Source organism: Neoarius graeffei, chromosome 26 (assembly GCF_027579695.1).
Source record: "Neoarius graeffei isolate fNeoGra1 chromosome 26, fNeoGra1.pri, whole genome shotgun sequence".
NCBI classification, from domain to species: Eukaryota; Metazoa; Chordata; class Actinopteri; order Siluriformes; family Ariidae; genus Neoarius; species Neoarius graeffei.
The window spans coordinates 55,600,212-55,619,157 of NC_083594.1; the positions used below are offsets into that span (position 1 = coordinate 55,600,212).

The following is an 18,946-nucleotide window of genomic DNA, read 5'->3' on the forward strand; positions in this document are numbered from 1 at the left end:
AACGTTTCCTCCGAAAAGACTGACAGAAACACAACTCTAACTGGAGTCATAACGATCAGAGGAACATCGAAACTATCATGACAGTATGCTTAAAAACAAAACATTAAATTAGCAGATACATTTCTATTTAATCATCACATTTATTTATTTATTTAGGATTTTCATGAATGAGGATGACTGGCAGCACGGTGGTGTAGTGGTTCTCATTGTCTCCTCACAGCAAGAAGGTTCTGGGTTCGGGCCCAGGGGCCGACAGGGGCCTTTCTGTGTGGAGTTTGCATGCTCTCCACGTGTCCATGTGGGTTTCCTTTGGGTGCTCCGGTTTCCCCCGCAGTCCAAAGACATGCAGGTTAGGTAAAATGCCCAGGGTATTTTACCTTGGGGTTGCACAAGACAGTGTCAACTTTGTGCTGATCCTAAGCCCGGAGAGATTGGGGAGGGTTACATCAGGAAGGGCATCCAGTGTAAAACCAACACATGGAACAGATCCGCTGTGGAGACCCCAGTGGGAGCAGCCAAAAGAAAAAGAAGAACAAATAAGGCTTAGGTTACACTCACACACGAGGCAAAAGTCACCCAAATCCAATTTTTGTGAGGCTGTTCACACTGCCTTTTCAATGTGGTCCCAGATCTGCCTTTAGTCCGAACAGGTCACACGTCGAAACTGACCCACACACGCAAATGAACAACGGGTCACACTGTGCGTTCAAAAAATGGCACATTATTCTGCTACGGCCAGATCTCTGGTTCACATCCTTGGTTTTGCTTTGAAACATTTCACTTTCCTTTGGCCCTGGAGCTGCAGGTTCTCTTCTGGCCATGTTCAGCCATTTATTTTATTTTTTAGATAGATCTCTTCAAACACAAATTTTGCTCATCCAGCAACATCATCCTAAATGTTTATGACATCCATGACCTCACCATGTCATCACTGAAATTCTCCTTCACTGTTATCCTCCATCTTTCTTTCCCAGTCACAGGAAATTATGATGAATGTTCGTTTGGATTGATGTAAAATCTGCACAAATTCTGATCTGCTTGTTCAGACAGAGGTCACATCACTGTGCATATCAGATTTCAGTGCCACAGATGAAAATGTCAGATTCAGTGTACTGCTTCACATTTGGAGAAGATGGGGACAGCAATTGCCTGAAGGTAAGAGAAGCAGCCTTGAGCCCAAAGGGTCACCAGTTTGATTCCCAAGACCAGCAGGAGAATGTGAGGGGAGATGAGTGAATGAACAGCACTTTCCCCTCCCTGTGTATCACAGCTGAAGTGCCCCTGAGCAAGACATCGCAACCCCCATCTGCTCCCTAGGTGCTGGAGCATAACTGCCCACTGCTCTGGGTGTGTTCACTGCTTCAGATGGGTTAAATGCTGAGGTGGAATTTCACTGTGCTTCAGTATGCATGTGACAAATAAAGGCTTCTTTTTCTTCTAAGATTGGATTTGGACCACTTTTGGTCGCTACGTCAGCCTTCTACATTAAAAAAAATCAACTTTTAAGAGGAGTAAACAGGAATAAACTCCACAAAGTCAATATTTTTTTCCCACTTTTTCCACAGCAGCAGTCGGCTGCTGATAAGATAAAGAAATGATCTGCGAGTGTGTGAGCGTTCTGGAGAACCTGTTCCCATGGTAAAACCTTGAAGCAGCCTTCATTATGTTTTTGTTTGGAAAGTGCTCCGTGACGTAATACATAAAATATCATATGAAATAATTATATTGTATGAAAATAAACCAGTGATAGAGAGGATATTACACAGTGGGGCAAAGATATGAAGTTTATCTTCGAGTAGTGAACATATTCACAAGTGAGCAAAGTGAATGAGTGCTATATTTTTCAACATGAGAAGATAAACTTCATGTCTTTGCACCAACATGGAATGTTCTTTTTATTATATAGACACATAAAATATCATATGAAATAATTATATCATATGAAAATAAACCAGGCCCAGGACAGACCCCTGAGGAACTCCACAACACATACCGTGAACTCAAGCACAAAACAGCCAAATTGTGGCACATAGTTTATTTTCTTCCATCATTTAGAACAAAAAACATTTTTCATATGATTCTATATCTGTGTTTAAAAAAACACACACACACACACACACACACAAACACACAACAGGCATGGAATCATGTTTAATGTGGAATAAATATCTTTGGTGCACCGCATTAGGCAAAGAGTGCAAAAATATCTGATTACACTGGATATATTTGATATGCATGCTGTTACATCGTCGATAGAACAAAAGGAAATGAAGAGACTGGAACAAGTCTAAATATAACAATCAGCGAATATTGAAGCAATCATTCTTTAAAAAAGATAAAAAATTTTCCCCAGCTTTGTTTTCCCATAACTGCAGGATTTCCAGATACAGTCTTTATTCTGAACGAAAGGAATGTTTTCGCCAAACATTATGCTTCACTTGGGAATATTAATCATCTGACATGTTTATTCTGTACAGTTTGCTTGTGTGAAGATTCGTGAAGACTAAACTGCTAACGCTAACACTACTAGCTTGCCTTGCTTAATATTAGACTTCTTGTTTCAGTGCAAAATGAAAATGGTACATTTGAGACAATGAACATGTCTGGGCTGATGGACTGCGTTTGGCACTGGGCCTTTGGTACATTTCATCTTGGGCCAAACTGTTGCTTTAAACCAGAACAGAAAGTTTTTGTCCATCATGTAGCACTGTAGCTCTTGTGCATTTCCTCAAAGGATTGCAGAGTATTCGGCCACGTCCCAAACACCAGTGTGTGAAAGAAGCAAAGCATTCCACAATCATTCATTTTAACGCTAGCATAGAAACATCACACCTATTGATCCTGTAGCCTGCGAGCTAATAAACCAATTAGCAACGAGAACAGGCAGAATACAAACCAACCAGATGTGAAGTCAAGGACACAATATAAAAAAAACACCAGACAGGATTATGAGACAGTACTTATGATTAATAAAGTGTGGGAGAAAGTGGCTGTTTCTTCACCACCATTTTAAGCAACATGAACTTTCCAGTAAAACAACTCAAGTTATAGAGAAATCACAAAACCTTGAGATTAAACTTGAGCCAATATTTCAGATCCAAGTGAAACAATCCCTTTTAAATCAATCAATATAAGAGTGAAACACAAATGTTTTTATGGTTTGGAAATAAAGGGGATTAGCCAGCAAGCTAGTTATGAAGCTTGGCACTGTGCGTGAAAGTTTTATTTCGGATCAAATCAAATCAATGAAGTAGCGATACCCCCAGCCACAAAAACATGTTTAAAAAAAAAACATTCAGTTTTTCGAAAAAAAAGAGGAAAAGGCTAATCAAGTGTAATTTGAGTTTGAATAAATTCGCAGAGCTAGATAACCAGTTAAATCTCATTTTGTTCCATCTCAAAATGTTTCTAAATTGTTTTAGCACATGAAGCCGTGTTAATGAGGTTTCTTTTGAACAGGTTTCTACAGTTTAGAGTGAAAACGATTTTTCTGATGAACTTCTGATGACCCGTGTCCTTCAGGCAGTGAGAGTGTTTCTGATGAAGTATGAGAGATTTGGTGTTTCTCGTGAGTGTTTTTTTTTTTTTTTGGCAATTTATCATCGTTGGAGTGTTTTGGACTGAGAGCATGAACACAGAATGATGTCAAGGCAAAAATGAGTTAATATTATTCTTGCGGCGTGGGCTGGGTGTGCTTTAGCATGAAGCTGCACGATCAGTGCTGGCTCGTCTGGATCAGAGACAGATGGCAGGGTTTGCACAGGATCTGTCCATCCAGCGGGTGGCAGCCGTGTTCATTCGGCTCCGGGGAGAGAAGCACCGCACACAGCTGGAGGAAAAGAAAGAAAAGATATGACCTGCAGCAGGATGTGTGAACTTGTTTGGCTTGTTCATTTCTCGTCAGGTTTTCTTACACAGTAATGGACACACACACACACACCTCACAGCGGTAGCAGTCCTCATGAAAAGAGCGTCCGAGACACTCAACTGTGTAGCTGTCCGTCCCGTCCTCTCTTGGGATTATCAGCTCTCCACACACACTGCACTGAGGTGCGTATTTCCTATAAAACAAAAAATTCAGTTGTTTAATCGAGAACGAAATGTCTGCCATGATGTTTCCGTCGTGTCTGATAGACAAACAGGTTTATTCAGCGAGACACGTGTGGTTTCCTGGAGACGATTAATGAACACACACCAGTGCCGTATTAAGCCAATGGGGTGCGCCTGGGCACTATACCTCAAGTGCCCCCCACACCACAGGTGGAAAGTAACGAATTACATTACTCACGTTACTGTACTTGAGTAGCTTTTTTGTGTACTTATACTTTTTCAAGTAATTTTTAAAGAGTGTACTTTTACTTAAGTATGTTTTCTTTTAAGTAGTGTACTTCGGTACATTTTACATCACAACCGTTACTGAGAAAAAATAAATAAATAAATAAATAAATAATAAAAGGCTAAACCGGAGAAGGGGAAATGCGTTCTGGAAATGAATCACGGGAAGGACAGTTGTCGCGCGCGCGAGTCTCACACAGACGATGGCGGACATGCACCGGCGCTTTAAGGGGGGGGGCGGCTCACGCCCCTGGGCCACAGCCAATCAGGGGCCTTGTAATATTAATAAAATAATAAACTGTCGGAATCGTGGGCCTACATTAATGTACGGATAGAAATAAGGTTAGAAATAAATGAGCGCACAGTAGCCTGCTGTAAGAGACATGGTGGATGTGGTTCGCGAAACGAACACCCACAACTGGACCAGAATAAAATGGAACAAAATGTAACGTCACGCACGAAAGCGCGCCAAAGACTGCAGACTACAGAGACACAAATTTAGAGGCTTTGAAAGATGAAGCGTTCACATGTTAGCGGGGCGCATAAAAGGGAAAAAGAGAGAGATGCAGGTAATGATAGAATCGTTGCCTAAAGTCACAGACTTTTTAAGGTATGGATCACCAATCTGTTCAGAATATCAGCTACTTATCAGTGATCAGCCTACCAGCAGCTAGGCTCTGTGCAGCTAGGCTAGATATGCTATGATCTGTCCAACAGTAAAATAAATCAGTTGTGATTTGAATACGTGTCGTGTGATTTGAGTTATAATCCTGTTAGTATAATAGCATATTTCGATGGGCATAATAAAATGTCTAAAACGGCATCTACTGAAGAAATTGATGAAAAGATAGTAGGCTATAATGTTCACAGTTCGGGCAGCAGACAGAGTAAGCATACTGAGGGGAATAGCAATACAAAGCTAGCGCATATCCACATTTCTCGCTAGCTGTGTTGGGTGTGTTGTTAACCCGTGTGGATTTAAGTGAAATACTTGAGAAGTTCTGTGGTCAAGACAACTGTTTTAAGGTAAGGACGCTTGATTATTAATGTTTGCCCGCCGTGGCTTGTTGTTGACGAAAGGCCCACATGATTTTGCCTTATGCAGCTACTGCTAGCGTCATGCTTTGAACTAGGTTAAGCTCATTTGCGCTAAAGCATGGGTTTATTGAAGGACTTTGATGTAGCTAGTTTCTTTTTAAAAAATCGTATGCTCAAAACAGTATGCCCGTGTTCATCATGTTTAACTTTTTTCTTGATGGAGTGTGTGAAATATTGTTGCAAGTGGTATTTCGATGCAGTCATGTCAAAAAGGCAGTTGAATGCACGGTCTTATTCAAGGAGAAGAAAGACTTGCATGATGCGTGAACATAGATCGGTAAAATAGACCCTAGTAGGACTCGGTTTCGTGTATTTCAGTCTGTAGAGTTAGGAGTTTGGCCGCTGTCCATGGTGTTTACGTTTCATATGGCCGCCGAGCCAAGTACCTTGACTTGCAGTGAATGTTTGTTTTCATGCCGCCGAGCTATTTTTATGTATTTTATTTTTTAAAAGGACTTGTCTGTAGGTGTGTGTTTTTTATGTTTACAATACATAGGTCTACATTATAGCGCACGCGCGCTTGTGTGGTTATCTCTGGCCATGCCCCTGCGTGAAAGTTGCGCAGTATCACTGTCCTGTCCGTGGTAATAATCAGAACCGGCTCTGTAATGATAATGCGCGTGTTCTTCTCTCCCTCCGTGGTCGGATGTGTTGAGCGATGTGAGCGTGGGCCTTGCGCAGCTACGCTGAGCCAAACATAACCTATCGTAGGCTTCTAGGCTAATTATGCGCTTACACTGTAAATGCTTGACACGTATTGCAAATAAAATAAGAGTGTTTTCCTGGCCAACGGTAAGGGTAGGGTTGACAGGTAGCCTATGAGGGGCTTAGCCCCTGGGCCACGGGTGTTGATAAAGCGCCCCTGCGGACATGGAGGAGATCGAGGAACCTGTGGTGGACGACCCTGAAGAAAATGCAATTTTTTCCAGTAATGAAGTGCACCCCTGGCCCTACATACGTGATCGCTTCAGCTTCGTAGAGAAAAGGGGTGACAGTTTCATTATGCAATACAGATTATGTGTGCCCAAGAAGACAACCATTGCGGCATACAAAAATTCGACGTCTAATCTGCGCAAGCATGTTGAGGTAAGTATTGTCATTGGCATCATAATCACGGGCGCAGATAGAGGGTGGGACGGGTGGGATTTGTCCCACCCAGATTTAAATTCACCTCGTTCGTTCCCCCCCACTTATAGGGAGGAAAAAACGTCTATGCTGTCTTTCTTTGCATAAGGCAAACCTCACGGAAAAATCAAAAGACTAATTACCATTCAGTTTATTGAGGTGCACAGCAGTACATACATAGTTGCAACAACTCACATAAAACAAAACAAAGACTGATATTCAGTTGGTTGAGCTGCGCAGACTGCACAGGTTGCGAGCTCGAGCTTGGTTGCTATGGTTACCCACAACAAGTTTGACAGGCATATCAGGGTTGGTTTGCTGGCAGCTTTGTCCCCCCCAGTTTAAAAAACATATCTGCGCCCCTGATCATAATGTTTCCTTTCCATAGTAAAACCGACAATAGGCTGGTTATATTCCAAAAATAGTGGATGGCATTGCTAATGTTGAAGTAGCAACCTGTTGGTACTGTAACATAACGGTAACTAGTCTGTTATTCGGTTGGCTAATCATGCAAGCAAGTTAGCTCGCCAACCTTACGTGATCAGTCCTCCTACCATTCTACATCCAACAGGCCAGAAAGGAATACTAAGCAAAACAAATAATGTTTGAATTGAATTGTTCAATAACACACAGTGCACACAGGCAAGCTACGAGATTTCGGTGCAACATTTCACTTTCATATTTCGTGTACAATGCTTTGTGTGTGGTCAGGGCGATGTAAACGACATGACTGTGTGTATTGACCTTTTTTGTTTGTCTCAGTTTTAATGCAGCATTATCCTAAGCATTCAATTTGATACACTTCCTTTAAATAAAACATCTGGGTTGAGATGTACATATATCCTTGTTTCCTCTTCTTTTTCATTTTTGCACAACACAATGGAGGCAGAAAACACCCATTGTTAAAAGTAACGTTTTACTTTTACTCAAAGTACATTTTAAATTATCTACTTTTTACTTTTACTTGAGTAGATTTTTTGTCTGGTAACTTTACTTGTACTTAAATAAAATTTCATCAGAGGAACGGTACTTGTACTTGAGTATAATATTTTAGTACTCTTTCCACCTCTGCCCCCCCACACACACACACCCTGCGCGCACGCGTTCAGTAACCTCCTGCACACACTCACAAACCTTGCCCTTTGCTGTCAAAAATAGTAGCATATACATAAACAATAGTACACAAACATTCTTCCTCATTGAAAATGTATTAAGTAGGCTACATCAGCCCATCAAATTCACTGAAAACAACCAACGATATGCATGTAGGCATATTGAAATGTCTTATTCAAAAATGAGCAGCATATATTTGTATGTCTCAATAAAAACCTTCAAAGCATCCATACTCTATTCTATCCATATTCAAATGTCTCAATTCAAAATGTGTATCAATTCAAACAGCATCAGCAATTTAAACAGCATCCATCTATATACAATACAGCATATTCAAATGTGTCAATTCAGAATGTTGTCCATAACATTTTGAATTGACACATTTGAATCCATAACACCCTCGTCTTCCTTCTCGTCACCATGGTGTGAGCTGATCTCTACCTGGCTTAAAGCGGCTTCGCACATATCCTCCTCCCCGGGGTCTCCCTCGCTCCCATCTTCCTCAAGGGGATCCTCGTCATCGCCGACCCCTCGGCTAACACTGGCTGTGGTTGTAGCATCTCCCCGGCTAGTGCTAGCAGGGCCATCTCCCTCAATAGCATCGCTGATTTCACTAACTTCAGCTTCAGCGCTGGTAGTGACAGCAGTTGCCAATGTTTTTATAAAAAAAAACGATCTAACACTGGAACATTTTTAATTGCAGCTACACGCCTGGAGTCTCTCTCTTTTTTAAAATTTTCTCTTCGCACAACCACTCAATTGATGTCTGTCCATTTTTCATTTCTACCGCGGTTTTTAAAAAATTGATACATTTCACAGTAGGTGGACTGGCTCAACTGACAGGTTGAGGAAAGGGGGGTTAATGGTCACATAGGCCACTCTTGCTCAGAATTATGATTATTGTTGTTGTTCTTATGAAATTAGTGTTCATAATGAATTATATATGACTATTTAACAATGTCAAGTGTATAACCATTTTAAGTGTACAAACATCCACGAAAAATATTTTTAAAGTTTCTGTCATGTGGTGCCCCCCCACTGGCTGTGAGTGGTTGGTGCCCCTGGGCACTGTGCCGCAGGCCCATATAGTTAATCCGGCCTTGCACACACACACACACACACACACACACACACACACACACACACACAAAAAGTGACAACATTGACAAAAACTCATGTAGCAAGAAAGTATAACACAATCACTGACATGGTGACGATTTCTGTCATTGATTTTGCACTAATAGAAGGAGTCTCCAGTGTCAAAACAAAGTAAGGAGCAAATTTCAGACAGCGTAACAGATGCGTGTGTTGACTTGTGTAGCACACAGGGTTGTTGTGGAGCTGCTGTGATGTACCTGTAGTAGTCCTGCAGGCAGTACACCTCCCCCACCTCTCCCTGTGCAAAACGCTGCTCTCCGATTGGCTGCTTGCAGGTCGTACACACGAAGCAGGGTGGGTGATAGGCTCGTTCCAGTGCTCGGATCACGTGATCTTTGATGACCTCACCGCACGCCCAGCACGGCTCCAGACTGGCCTGAGGGACGACAATGACCACAACAGGAAGTTACACAACTCGAGGAGACGTTTGTTTCAGATGAGGATTTTCCAAAGCTTGTTGCCGTAGTTTAAAAAAAACCACCTTGACTCCACCCTCTCTCTTGGCTGGTTAAGCTCACATTCATTTCACTGAAGCGAAGAAGAAAGATCTATTTGAGCAGATCAATACAATCACTCCAAGCACCCAGTGAAGGAGTAACACAGACCTCGGTGCAGGTCACCAGGGGTCAAAGGTCAACAAAAGTGAAGGTCTGATGATGGATTTTAGTGATGTTCAGGATAACAAGGTATGGATTGTGTGTGTGTGTGTGTGTGTGTGTGTGTGTGTGTGTGTGTGTGTTCTGACCTGGTAGCAGTCCTCACACAGAGGGATCCCTGCCTTGTTGAAGTAGGTTTTCCCTGCGAGAGCAGCGTGACACTGTCGGCACTGGAAGCAGCTGCTGTGGTACGTCCTGTTCAGTGCCTCGATCGCTGGCTCACTCAGGGCCACGGGCTTACGACAGAACCCACACACATCTACACACATATACGTTCTTATATTACTGTCTTTGTGAGATATTTCTATTGACTTCTTATAGATAAAAAAATAAATAAAATCAAAGTCTCCATCCGAAATTAAATGATGAGCCTTAAATGTTGTTTCACAAAAGTATACTGAGGTTTTGTTTGTTGAGAAAAGGTGCAGGGTTTTTTTTCTTTTTAATTTCTCAAAATGCCCTCACAAGGTCAAAAACTGTCCAATAGAGGTTCTGTATTCTTCACATGATGGGGAAGTTTAGAATCTGTCTGTCTGTTTACCTCTCTATAAACAGCAGCTGTGTTCTCGTGTGAGAGAGAGAGAGATACCTGGTGTAATCCCCTCTTCAGTCGGAGCTCCTGCCGAGGGCTCGTTCTGACTCTGATCAGCAGGTGGCGCTCTCTCCACACACACCTGCACAGGAAACAGTACACCAGTCTGAGTGTCTGGAAAAAGTCAGAACCACTGTGAGGAAGATCTGCATTGAGAGTAAAGACGGAGCAGAAACGTGTCAGTGTGATGTCTAAGGTCTCGGGTAAATGGGAGAGCCGTCCTGAGAAACTGCTGGACAGAAGATCGATGGATCAGATATCGGCACTGACACACTGATGTATCGTCACACCCCTAATTCCAGTTTCAATAAAGTAATGGCGAAATAATACAAACCAGGAGAATCCAAATGTATTCTTTTCACCAGTGTGGTGCAGAAGCAGAGCGAAAGCTTGAGCAGGTTTGTGTGCAACTGACAGGAGGAACTTTTTCATATAGTTCTCAGTACCGTTGGAGGAAGTTCCCCTTTCTTTGTGTGACCGCACTGCAGGAACTGAGAACGAATGTGGTCCTTAGAACACCATTTTGAGGGACTTTAGCCTATAAAATAATAATAATCCACACTAACATGTTTAAAATATGTTTACTGAACAATCACAAAACATTTCCCTCCACAAATTGACTTTTTAAAATTATAAAATAATTTCCTATGAGCACTAACACTTCCTGGTCTCCCCCATTCTCCAGCGCAGTGGGACAAGCTGTTTCTATAGAAACATGACAAGTTTAAATCCTAATGTTGTAGTTTGTTGTTTTCACAGAAGCACAAGAACATTGACAGACAAGACGCACAATCGTATGAAATCATACAAACACACAAGTGACGTTGCTATAGCAACCATCTGCCAGGTTATGTCACTTCAGCGTTTCTACTGACGGTGTGAATGAAAACAGAAAAAAAGCCACTGAAAGGTGTCTAGTTCTGGAGATGATCCCCAGGGGGTGGTTCCTCTCAATGAGTCTCGAGTCTGTTTGGTGTGAAAGCTCCTGGTCAAGTGAAGATTCGGCACTTTTCCTTCAACATGACATTCAGGATATTAAAGTCGTACTGCACACCTGAATGTGTTTTCTGAGCTGTAAACTAAATCATATGTCTGAACTGTGATGAAACATCAGTGCTGGTGTTAATGTTGACAAAATTAAGTTCTTTTAATATAAAAATCTGCATTATGTGGGTTGAAAATGGATAAAAACGCCATCTACTGGTTAAAATCATACCAAACCTTGCAAGGCTGATGTTGATGTAGAGTCAATTGTTTGATACTCCTCCATGGTCATGAAATTTTTAGGGGGGAAAAAAATTTTGATGTCCTCTAACCAGAGGTGGGTGGCCCACCTCCACCAGCCCTGCCCTGCAGTGGGAGTCTGTGAAACTGTGCTAATTTTCAAATATATGCAGAGCGAGACTCACTGAGCAACTCCTCCCTCCTTTCCCACCTTGCCCCCCCAGCTCCTTGCCCACTTTTTCACATTTTTCAAAATTATGTACTGGGAGGCAACTGATGAATGACGGATTAGTAACTCAGCCAATCAGAACACACTGTACGCTGTAGACTGGGGATACAAATGGCGAAGGATCGGATATGATCAGCTGATTAGTAACTGTAGAGGTATGTGTTTTCCTAAACATTTCAGAAATTCAACAAAGATTGAACACAGTCCTGCTCTCAGCCAATCAGAAGACAGATTTTACCATCATATCACCCAGAACACCCAGGTCATACCAGGTGTGAAAGGAGCCTGTGTGTCTCATCAGGAGAAACGTGTTCCGCTAAATCACTGCACACGAGCAAGTGTGTGTGACATCAGATAAATGTGTGTGCATGCGTGAGTGTGTGCACGCGCGCATCACCTCGCGTGTGGGGGCTGGTGGTTTGGGGTCAGTCAGAGGGCAGGTGGGCGGTGGAGGGGGCAGGGTTTCAGAGACCCCCAAGTCCAGAGACGCAGGGGGAGGAGGAGGAGGAGGGAAAAACTCTGGAACAAACACACACACACACACACACACACACACACACACACCAAGATGGACTGCAGTATTCTTGATTATAAATAAAACCATCATGTTTTAATTCGCAATACTGAAAATTTCACATTTCACACACTGTCCAGTTGTCAGTTTGACTTTCGTTTGTTGGTCTGTCCATCTATCAGTCTCAGGGCTCGAAATTCATATATTTTTTCACCAGCCAGCCGGACTAGTTACCTTCCAAAGTAACTCGCCAAAATTTGTTCATGTATGAATTTTACTTCTGTCAAAAATAACACAAAAGAGAGTAGTTACCATTGTTCATGACTAATGTGCATTTATTTCAAGACCCGAGTATTTTGATCCTGTTGTTAAATACGTAAATGAGAACAACACAGAGCACCATAATATAATATCAACAAATAATAATATATTGGAAAACTTGGCAACTTGGTGTATGAGTACTGAAAACAAATATACTTACTATCATGACTACAGCACCCAAAATATGTCCAACATGCTTTCTGTATTTAACCATTTGTGAGAGAGAAAGCATTAGGAGCTTCATATTGACTAGGAATCAACTTGAAAAAAAAAATTAAAACAATTTCTCTTTGCACACTTTTGAACTGAATGTTTTCTGGCTCCGCCTCTCAGATGTGTATAATTCCAGTATTGCCTTCTCTGTAAAATGTCTGCAACCAGGCAACTCATATTTGGGATCGAGTGTGTTTAGTAATTTTTGGAAGCCTGGTTTTTCCACTATACTAATTGGGATCATGTCTTCGGCAATGAAGTGAGTGATCGCATCCGTTATAGCTCTCCATTTGTTTAGCTCGTGGGGGTTTTTAGCTCGTGGGCAAGTAGTTTGGAGTTTAAGAGACTCTTCATACTGTACCGGGTGAGTTTTCAGGTGATGGAACATATTTGTAGTGCTGCTGCCTTTCGTGATGACAGGGTTTTTTTTTTTTGCACACTTTACAAACTGGCATTTGCTGTTCCACGTCCTCCTCGCGATATCCAAAAAAATGCCAGATGACTGACCCCTTACTAGTTCTTTTGGAAACCAATTCGTCCGCTTCCATTTTTAATTTGTCGTTGAAATTGACAGAGCTTACATGGTAGCCTATGCAACACCAGTGATTGCATGAACTGAGTCAGCGCTGTAAACCGAAACTAGAAAATCTTCCCGCAAGTTCCTTTCAGCACCGAGATGTCTCCCGGGATTGGTTGGCGAGTGCGTGATGTTATTGTTTTTTTACCCTTAGGCAGCCTCTCACGTTACTGTCTGAGGGACAGGGAGAAAACCACCGGAAAAGGTTTTAAACAAACGCAACAAAACACGAAACAAACGCAAGTCAGCAGATGACCATAAAATACTCGATAGTTACGATATAATAATTTTATGTATCTCACACAGAATTTTCGGAGATATATCGAGTATATTCGATATATCGCACAGCCCTAGTCTAGGAATTAACTAGGAATTACCTGCCAAATGACAAATTAAGTCGCCTCGGGCGACCGGACCACCGCGAATTTCGAGCCCCGAGTCTGTCAAGTTATACATTTATTTGTCTGAGAGTCTGTTTTTGTGTCATTTTGTCATCTGTTGGTCTGTCCATCTCTGTCTCACAGTTTTGCTTCACCACTATCTCCTCAGGCTCCTCGCTGTCTTACCATCCATCCATCTCTAACTCTTCATTTCTCTGTCTTAAATGGTGACTAATACATGTGAAAATATCTTGTGGGTTTTTTTTAGGGATGTACCATCAGTGTGTGTCTCCTCTCTCTTTCCTGCTCTGAATAGAGCATGAGCAGGGTTGGGTTTGCTGTCATGTGTTTTCCGGATCTCCAGAGGACTGGGTCGGGCCTCAGCAGGAGACACGGTGTGTCCAGACTCCAGTGCCGAGCCGGAGGAGGTGGACGGCTTCCTGTGTGCGGCGGTGGGACTGACGGGGACTGCCGAGTGCTGTGTGATCTGTGGCGTGGGCGTGACCGTGGCTCTGTATGGAGACGCCAGAGTGATGAAGACCGAGGACACCATCCTCTTGGGCGGGGCGGCGGATGTCATGGGGCTGGAAGGAGGAACACACACATGATGTTGTCCACAATCACTTTCAAAAAAAAGTTTGAGAAATGACATTTTAGAAAATATTACAGAATGTGTGTGAAGAAAGGAGACATAAAAGCTTTGGAAATGTAGCTCATGTTAACATGATGGTGGCTGTTTGGATGAGACCCACAGAAGAAAGGCTGAATGTTTGAGTGGGCTGTGGGAAATAAAGACTCGTCCATCAGCGAGAGCGGATTAGACATTGATCTAAGAGCTGAATGTTTTTCTCATGAGCTCAGTGGTGCAGTGTGCTGATTAGTGCCGGCAAAGAGGAGCACAGTGAAGCTATATTAGGGAATCTCGCTGCTCCGTCACTCACATTCGCCTCCAGGGGACCAACAGGGGACCTGCTGCTTTCATACCTCTCTCTTATCTTTTCAACGTCATAAAGACAAGGCCAATACTGCTTGTTAAATCTTCATTTGTATACTTTTTATTCATATTTTGGTGTAAAACACCAAAAGGTAAATGTTTCAAGGATACTTTTTTTTTTACACAAATTTTCATGTTCTGGAAAAATTGAAAAGCAACAAAAGTAGAGATTAATTCTGAGATAGAGATTAAATTTTAATATGACATCCAATTAAAAGCTCATTAAAGATGCTGGAGATGAAAGGGGTAAATTCTAAGATTTATTAAAAAAAAAAAACCACACACACACACACACACCACTCCATGTCAGTTCTTCATTGATGGAGTGAACAGAGCTGCAGTTGAGTTTATTTAGATTCATCTTTTACATAAATAAATCCCACACTAACTTCCTGTTTCAGAATAAAATTTGTGGAGATACAAAATTAAATCTGATCAAATCCTGAAATCAAGCTGTTTCATGATGGCATGGAGACTAGATTTAGTTTATCTTTGGAATTTAGATTGATTATTTTAGGAGACTGAGTCAAATGTAAACCTTAAAGTGCCACATGAATTAGAATTGAACTGAATGTGGGCAGCACGGTGGTGTAGTGGTTAGCACTGTCGCCTCACAGCAAGAAGGTCCTGAGTTTGAGCCCAGTGGCCGACAGGGAGCTTGCGTGTTCTCTCCATGTCTGCATGGGTTTCCTCCCCACAGTCCAAAGACATGCGGTTTGGTTAACATGGGGCAGCTGTGGCCTGAGGTTGGGCTGAAGTGCCCTTGAGCAAGGCACTGAACCCCCAATTGCTCCCCGGGTGCTGTAGCATAGCTGCCCACTGCTCTGGGTGTGTGCGTGTGTGTGCTGCTTGCTTATTTATGTGCATGTGTTCACTGCTTCAGATGGGTTAAATTTCACTGTGTGCTTAAGTCTGTGCTTGAGTGTATGTGTCAAGGCTTCTTGGCTTTTTGAGGAATCTGGAGATTAGTTCAGCCAAAATACTCGCATTGAAATGGAATGGATACCATGTCGAAGACGACACATTTGTGCAAAATAAACAACATGAAAAGTTTTCATTTCACTCAGACTTATACAGAGCAGTGAAATATTTCAACGTGAATGTACATCACTTCCTCCTCCTGTTTTTAAAAAAATATATATTATTTCATCTTATTTTAGTGGATGTGAGTCACAGTTTTAAATCAGGATGCAGATTTAGAGACATTTTTAAAAGCAAACATTCATGACGTAGAACAAACATGTTGACACTCAGCTTACCTGGAGAGACGACTTCCTGTGGCGAGGAACAAACACAATGTTGTTATCAGGACTGAAATGTTTCCAGTGTCGTCTGACTGGGTGTGAGTGAACAGGGAGGGTTCACACTGAGACACAGGGACACATCAGGTGAGAGAGTCAGTTTGTGTTTCACCTGCTCCCTCACCTTTACACACACAATAACATTTTCATGAGATCAATGTATCACGCATGTTAAAGCTGTGTGTTTAAAGTCCATGTGAAAGAAATAGAATTATTAATGATGAGATGTTCAGGGCGTCACCTCCTGCCTCCAAACAGCCCAATCAGTTCATCACCTATTCCAGCTGGATGATACTGTGTGTGTGTGTGAGAGAGAGAGAGATCGGGCTCAGAGACGCAGAAAACATGATTAAACTCAGAGGAAGAACGTATTTCATTTATCTTCTTCTCCAGAAAACCGCATGTCTCTCACTGAGTAAATGTGTTTGTGTATCAGACATGATAGAAACAACAGCAACAACATGGCAGACTTTTCACACTCGAATAAACAATTTAATGTCTTGGTGTCTATGGAAACTTCTCTGCGCTCTCTCTCGCTCACACACACGTTTGAACAGAATCACATCATTCAGTAAATGTGTGTTGTAGAGTGTCCAGTTGTTGTATTACAAATATTTCTTTACTGCTGTCAGAGAGCTGATTGGATGCTGCACTTAATTATTTACTTACATACATAACATTTTTTTTTTGTCGCTGCTTAAGAAAACGTTCTGGTTGCTGTCGGTTCCCATCCCTGTGGTGCCTGTCGGGTTCAGGCACTTCAGGGTTCCTCTAACACCGAGTGATGTTTGTTGCCTCACTGTTGCTCGCTAGTTTTAAAGTGTAGCTGAACGCGGTGACCCCACTGTCCACTCAGAAACAGGCCAGCTCATGCTTTACAACTCTTTTAGCTAATGTTACACAGGAGGTTGAGTTACATTCGCTAGATCTTCACCATCATGTGCTTCCTGTGAGACACATGAAGACACAGTTGTATCGACTGCTGCTCTTCAGCGGTGGAACACATTCAGACTGAAGTGCTATCTACCCTCTTCTGCATACTGGAGCTCACAAAAGCTCATGATTCACTCGGGTCATTGTGACTGACAGGGGACAAAGAGTATGCCCCGCCCACCCAGACAGCCAATCATAAGTTGTCAATCTCAAACAGAAACACAGTTCTAGCTCACGAGGCCACGCCCCCAAACAGATTACCATCACTTTAAAATGCACATCTTGGGTAAATTCAGGAGCAAGATCAATGTAATTCTATTTTATATTAAACTTTGGTCAAATATTTGTCGCATTTTTCATTTTGTGCAATTTTTTTTTACCTTGCGCAATACCAGAAAAATTCAGTTGAAATCAAGCCATTTGAGGCGAATTGCTCCGCCTCTGAAAAAACTTGACATTTGGATTTCCCGGGGCGGCACGGTGGTGTAGTGGTTAGTGCTGTCGCCTCACAGCAAGAAGGTCCTGGGTTCGAGCCCCGGGGCTGGCAAGGGCCTTTCTGTGTGGAGTTTGCATGTTCTCCCCGTGTCCGCGTGGGTTTCCTCCGGGTGCTCCGGTTTCCCCCACAGTCCAAAGACATGCAGGTTAGGTTAACTGGTGACTCTAAATTGAGCGTAGGTGTGAATGTGAGTGTGAATGGTTGTCTGTGTCTATGTGTCAGCCCTGTGATGACCTGGCGACTTGTCCAGGGTGAACCCCGCCTTTCGCCCGTAGTCAGCTGGGATAGGATCCAGCTCGCCTGCGACCCTGTAGAAGGATAAAGCGGCTAGAGATAATGAGATGAGATGGATTTCCCGGGAAACATTGATTTTCGTGACGTCACGTGCGGGACTCCTCCCTCTAAATCCTACGTCAGCGCTGGTTTGTTCATGAGAAAACGACCTGGTGGTTTTCTGCAAATTTGCGTAATTATTAAAATAGTTAACAGATGTATCGTAGGAGGGTGTAGCAACACCAATCATGATGGGATTAGTACTCATCGTTTCCCAAAAGCCCGGATAGTGAGAGAGAAACGGGCGCGCGCTTGGTCTACACAGGCTGTGCACTGAAACCCTGCAAAGCTCGCGCTTCCGCAGGTGACGTCACGATTCTGGCTCCAGACTCCGTTGGGATTTTTCCAGACGCGTTTTGTTGTTTTATTTTTTCTGCTGTAGCCTTCTGGATGAGTGTGTAAAGGGACATACTTTCATATAAATAAAACCCCGAAACTGGTCCAGGATATGCACTTTAAGTTGTACCAGATCAGAGCCGACTGTTCCGAGTGCCGTCGGGAACGATTTCTGCCGCAGACCAATGAGTGATTTGCACCATTTCTAGCTCCGCCCACATAGGAAGTGATAAGCTGATAAACTCAGAAGAGTTCTCTAAGTGGTAAACTTTATCTCGTGCTAACTGTGCCGCTAATTCTCTCTCACTCCTGCGTGAACTTCAGACTGGAGAAAACACACACAGGGCGTCTCACTCATCCCGCTTCCCCTCCTCACTGCACTCAGATCAGTTTACACAGCACATACCTGAAGCACACGTCTCTCTTTCTTTGTCGTGTCTCGGTGCTTTACTCTGCTGTTGTCGCTCCCATGTCGTCACTAAGAGAGAGAAAGACAGCAATCGACACACAGAGGCCACTCCCTTTCCTCCCTCCCTCCGTTCTCTCTCTCCTTCTCTCTCTCTCTCCTGCTGAATGACAGCCGTAAAAGGTGAACAGTTAATCACTGATCGAGGCTTGTAAAATGCAGGACACGCCCACACACACACACACACACACAAGAACACGAACTACCCCAGAACTATTGCGCGTGCACACACACACACAGCCTCCCCCACCCTTTTTCCTCCCTCTTTATCTTTCAGAATGCAGCAGGATATGACTGTACCTGCCCTCTCTCTCCCTCACACACACTCCATCTCTCTCTCACACACACACACACACACACTCCCTCTCTCTCTCTCTCTCTCTCTCTCACACACACACTCCCTCTGTGTGTTAATGATCATGTTTCTTGTGAGAGCCCTGACAAAGAACTGGTGAAATTCAAGGACCAAAATCGTAATGAAACCCAAACACACATCTTTGAAGCAGTGTGTGTGTGTGTGTGTTTTGGGGTTCTGTGCTCCAGACCCAAACT

General features: G+C 42.9%; 1 protein-coding gene across 2 annotated transcripts; it reads right to left on the minus strand.

Moving 5' to 3' along the window:
• Positions 1-2,020: 2,020 nt before the first annotated feature.
• Positions 2,021-18,547, minus strand: fblim1 (filamin binding LIM protein 1). Of its 2 annotated transcripts, none has more exons than XM_060910336.1 (9): positions 18,335-18,547; positions 15,789-15,895; positions 13,812-14,119; positions 11,928-12,049; positions 10,075-10,159; positions 9,575-9,744; positions 9,027-9,205; positions 3,941-4,061; positions 2,021-3,829 (listed from the first exon to the last, which is right to left on the minus strand). In XM_060910336.1, the coding sequence occupies exons 3-9, from the start codon at positions 14,113-14,115 to the stop codon at positions 3,716-3,718; spliced, it is 1,095 nt and encodes a 364-aa protein (XP_060766319.1). In that variant the 5' UTR covers positions 14,116-14,119; positions 15,789-15,895; positions 18,335-18,547; the 3' UTR covers positions 2,021-3,715. The 2 variants fall into 2 exon arrangements, with proteins under 2 accessions (XP_060766319.1, XP_060766321.1); XM_060910338.1 differs by having other exon boundaries at positions 15,789-15,954.
• Positions 18,548-18,946: the final 399 nt, after the last annotated feature.